Genomic DNA, 4358 nt, shown 5'->3' on the forward strand with positions numbered 1-4358 from the left:
GTCACACACGGTGGCCTAGAGTGAGCGGCGGCGGCCTAGAGTGAGCAGAGGCGGCAGGCTTGAGAACGGCGCAGCCAGCAGATTCGACGAAGGAGCGTCCCGTCCGGAGGGCTTGCGGCAACCACATGTGACGACCCCGGGCTGGACTCCGCTTCGTCCATGGAGAAAGCCGATCCGGTGATCCACAGCGCAAAGTTGTTGTATTTCCTCAGCGACCAGCACGGATCAGCTCCAGGCATGACGAAGCAGATATCGTCCTCTTTTGGAAGGCCAAACAAAGTAGTTTCGCTTTCACAACGAAACACACAGCGCCTTCATGACATGGCGGCGGCAACAACAATACTACAGCGAGAATAAAAGTTATGCCTTCTTTCTTTGCGTGAACATTTGGGCGGCGTTATGCAAATCTTCCCACATAGTGACGTAGATATGTGGGGGCGTGTTAGAACGAGCCGTTTTAGGTAGGAGTGGCTGACTCTTAACTTTTATAAAGAATATCTCTTTGGATTTGAGACTTTAGTCTTTGCAATTTTACAGATCTTCTTTATGCACCAAGAGCTTGTAACACTCCGAAGAGAAAGGAAAAATTGAAATCGCATCATATGACCCCTTTAACGCCTCACGTATTTTAAAAATATAGCATTCATGTTCCTGACACAAATTCTCATCCTAAAGCCTCTTGAAAATCCAAAATATGCAACTGGCACTCCTAATAGCTAAAGATACAAGTCAACTGTTCAGGCTAAACCTCACATGTCAGGATATACTTGCAGAAAGCACAGCAAACCGTGATGGTAATTAGGGCTGGGTAAAAAAATGTCGATATTAATCGATTCTCATTTTTACAGAACGATATCGATTCTTAAATCCCAAGTAGGCATGGGCCGATTACCGGTTTCACGGTATACCGCGATTAAATGAAATCACGGTTTCAATACCGCTAATATTTTCCATTACACCGTTCCTGCAGTATGCGCTGTTTTTCATGTCTCCTCATAGACTGAAAGTGTAGGAATCCCTCAGGTTGGGTGCAGTGTAGAGAGTAACACGACACTCCTTCTCCTGTTGGTGCGAGCGGTCAGTCACATGTGTGTAGGATGGCCGAACTAAGGAGCTTCCTCTGGAACTTACGCGATCGGCAACCGGCCGTTTTTTGTCTTATTGCAAGCAACTCGTCCCTGTTCTGGACTTGCACAAACTGCATTGCAATGCAATTGTTTTCCAAAATGTCATTTATGTGAAAATATGAAGTCTGTAAACGCCCGTTAACACAGACCAGAGACGTTGAAGATGGACGCACAGAGGAAAATACTGTAGCAGGCAGATCACTCACTGTTCATGATGCACGAACTATTGGAAGAAAATCCTCAATGTTGATTTGGGGGTTTATATGAATGTGTTTCTGAGGGGAAACTGGCTGTTTTTAGAAATGGCGTTGTCTTTGTCTCCTTATAATGCATTTAAATTAGTGCTGCTGTGTTTACAGCGGTAACCAAGGAAACGCTGTATTACTGTTCCATAAGCGCCGCCTGCTGTCAGAGAGTGAATCTGCGTCTCATTCAACCCACCTGCTGTTTCTGTTTCATACAGATGTTCAAAATAAACATGACTAAATATCCGAAGGTAAGTTAAAAGAATGAGTATAACTGTACAATCCGTATCCTGTCTCATGTAAATGCTCAGTGTTTCAGCTACGCAAAGACGTCAATATAATGGCTTGTAAAAAATGTCACGTAACGTCACATTTACCTCAGAAAAACATATTCCGTGACCATAAACACATTAGTCAGATAGAAAAATAAACTGTAGAGAGGGGCATGTTACTAAATATATGCACCATATAACATTTTCCTTATAATTTTTACTGTTCTTCAATGTTTAATTTATGTTTGAATAAATCCATCAAGTTTTATGACAGCCACCATTTAAATGTTTATAGCCTATAACAAAAACTAATTGAAGTAGAAATATTATTATGTAATTATACTTGTGAATGAGAATCGAATCGAATCGTGAAATTTGTGTCAAAACTCAGCCCTAATGGTAATGTTCTGGAGCAGGGATGTGCACAATCAAGATAAAACAGTACTTTTCACTTCCCCAAGAAAGATACAATGGCTGTGTTTTAAAAACATAGTCTAGTGCCTAAGATGCCCAAAATTGCAGCTGACTTGGAACAAACAAATAGCCAAATTTGCATCAAGGATGTTTTTGAGTAAAGGGTTTAGTGCATCAAAATGGTTATCAATATAGCAGTTAGATTAAGGATGACGTCATTATGCACATCAGGCTAAAGAAAGCGAAATCTGCTTAAAACTTTTTTAATTCATTTTCACTTTGCTGATAACAGAACAGTGGAAATACTGGATGAAAACATAGCTCATGCTGACTCTGAAGTGCTAGTTACACCAAAAAATGCTGCTGACTTGGAAGGAGCCCATGACACCCAAAATGCAGCTGACCCTGAACACTCATTCGGCCCTTTATTGCCCAAAAATGTTGCAGATTCACAACATGCCTATGACACCCAAAATGTAGCTCACCCAAATGTGCCATTCTGACACCAAACAGCCCTGTTTAGCCGAACAAAACCTCGCTGATCCCAAACACCCTTTATTGCCCATAAATGCTGTGGATTCGAACTGTTCCTATGACACCCAAAATGCCGCTGACACCAAACACCCATATTTAGGCCAAAAATGCTCCTGATCCTAAAAACCCCTTTACTAGCCAAAAACTCGCTGACCCCAAATGCCTCATTCTGCCTCAAAATGCTGCTGACCCCAAAAAAAGCCTTTTATCATTATGCACTAAAATGGCCAAACACGTTTATTGCTCAAAAACTTTGAAGATAGATCAAAACATGCCTATGACACGCAAACTGTAGCTGACCTCAAACACCCTATTCTGTCCAAAAATGCTGCTGACACCAAACATCCATTTAGCCCCAAAATGCTGATGCCAAAGACCATTTACTGCCCAAAAACGCTGTTGATCAAAATGTGCCTGCGACACCCAAAATGCAGCTGACTCCAAAAACGTTGCTCATTCGAAACATGCCTATAACACCCAAAAAGTAGCTGACACAAACACCCCTTCTGTCCCAAAATGCTGCCAGTACCAGACACGAACACTTCACAGTCACAGGCACATTGGACATGTGCCTGTACCCAAATTCTGCTCAAAAAAGCTGCTGACAACAAATATCCCTATTTACCCCCAAAAAATACTGCTCACTGTAAGCGCCTCTATTCTACCTAAAGTTGCTACTGGAATCAAACACCCATATTTAGCTGAAAAAAAAGCTTCTCACCCTAAATGCCCCATTCTGCCCAAAAATGCTGCTGACCTCAAACACCCCTTTACTGCCCCAAATCGTTGCTGACTCGAATCGTGCCTAAGATGCAGCTGACCCAGAAGAACTCCCCCGTTTGGCCCAAAATGGATCTACTCTGAAAGATGATGTTACCCAAAAGAACTGCTGTCTAGGAAGGCAGAACCGCCAAAATGCTGTCTAGGAAGGCAGCTCACTAGCTTTTGAAACACGACCTATGTCTTCTTGCCCTGATAGGAACAGATTAGCAGTTTGCTAACTAGCAACAGCAGTTGTTTAGTGGACCGAAAAAGAAAGTAAACAACAACTAGCCAGTCACAGTAACTTTTGTGGTACTTATTCACACAGATATGACACACACGTCCACTTAGAAACCTCAAGTAACGCAAATTTGAGCCTGTAAACAGTGTGTTGTATCACAGCTGAACTCAGATTAGCCGGCTAACGTGCTAAATACTCACATTTGCGCAGCCACCTCATCCAGTATCGCACGACCAGGCTGTGATATTTCTTGTTCTCGATGCACCACACGGATAGTCCCTGAATGGATTCCATGGTGTTGGATACAGTCTGAAAGCGACGGTCCAAAGTGGACTCCAAGCGCGGCGACGAGCCACTATTGTGGCCGCTAACACCTGCACTTCCAGCAGCCATTTTCCAGATCTTCTGGTCGCGGTGCTGCTGCCCCTTACAGGTTCATGTGAGGATACTGCAACATCATGGGACACTGATCCTCCATTATTCCCAACATTACAATAACAATTAGACATGTACATTTGAAGTTTGTATTGTTCTTTTCTTCTTTCCTACTCATTCACAGTCTCTGGTCTGAAATCACAATGACAAGGAGAATGTGTTATACAACACAAAATATACAGAAGTAGAAACTGGTGAAATCACTTTGAAACATGTATGAGTATTTCATATTGCTCAAATATGAAACATGCAAACATCCAGCAGGGGTCAGTCATGGACAGAGAGAACAAATGAGAAAAGCAGACTTTCAAGTGTACCCGTCTACTGA

The 4358-nt window shown here is 42.6% G+C and overlaps 1 protein-coding gene across 3 annotated transcripts in view; it reads right to left on the reverse strand.

Annotated features, from left to right (window-relative positions):
* celf3a (cugbp, Elav-like family member 3a) overlaps positions 1–4049 on the reverse strand; it is a 68284-nt gene extending 64235 nt beyond the window's left edge. For all 3 annotated transcript variants that reach the window (XM_016474199.1, XM_016474197.1, XM_016474198.1), the window contains exon 1: positions 3796–4049. In XM_016474199.1, the coding sequence (XP_016329685.1) occupies positions 3796–3988 (193 nt within the window). In that variant the 5' untranslated portion in view covers positions 3989–4049. The remainder of the gene's footprint in view (positions 1–3795) is intronic.
* Positions 4050–4358: the final 309 nt, after the last annotated feature.

Source organism: Sinocyclocheilus anshuiensis, unplaced genomic scaffold (assembly GCF_001515605.1).
Source record: "Sinocyclocheilus anshuiensis isolate Anshui unplaced genomic scaffold, SAMN03320099.WGS_v1.1 scaffold1960, whole genome shotgun sequence".
Lineage (NCBI taxonomy): Eukaryota > Metazoa > Chordata > Actinopteri > Cypriniformes > Cyprinidae > Sinocyclocheilus > Sinocyclocheilus anshuiensis.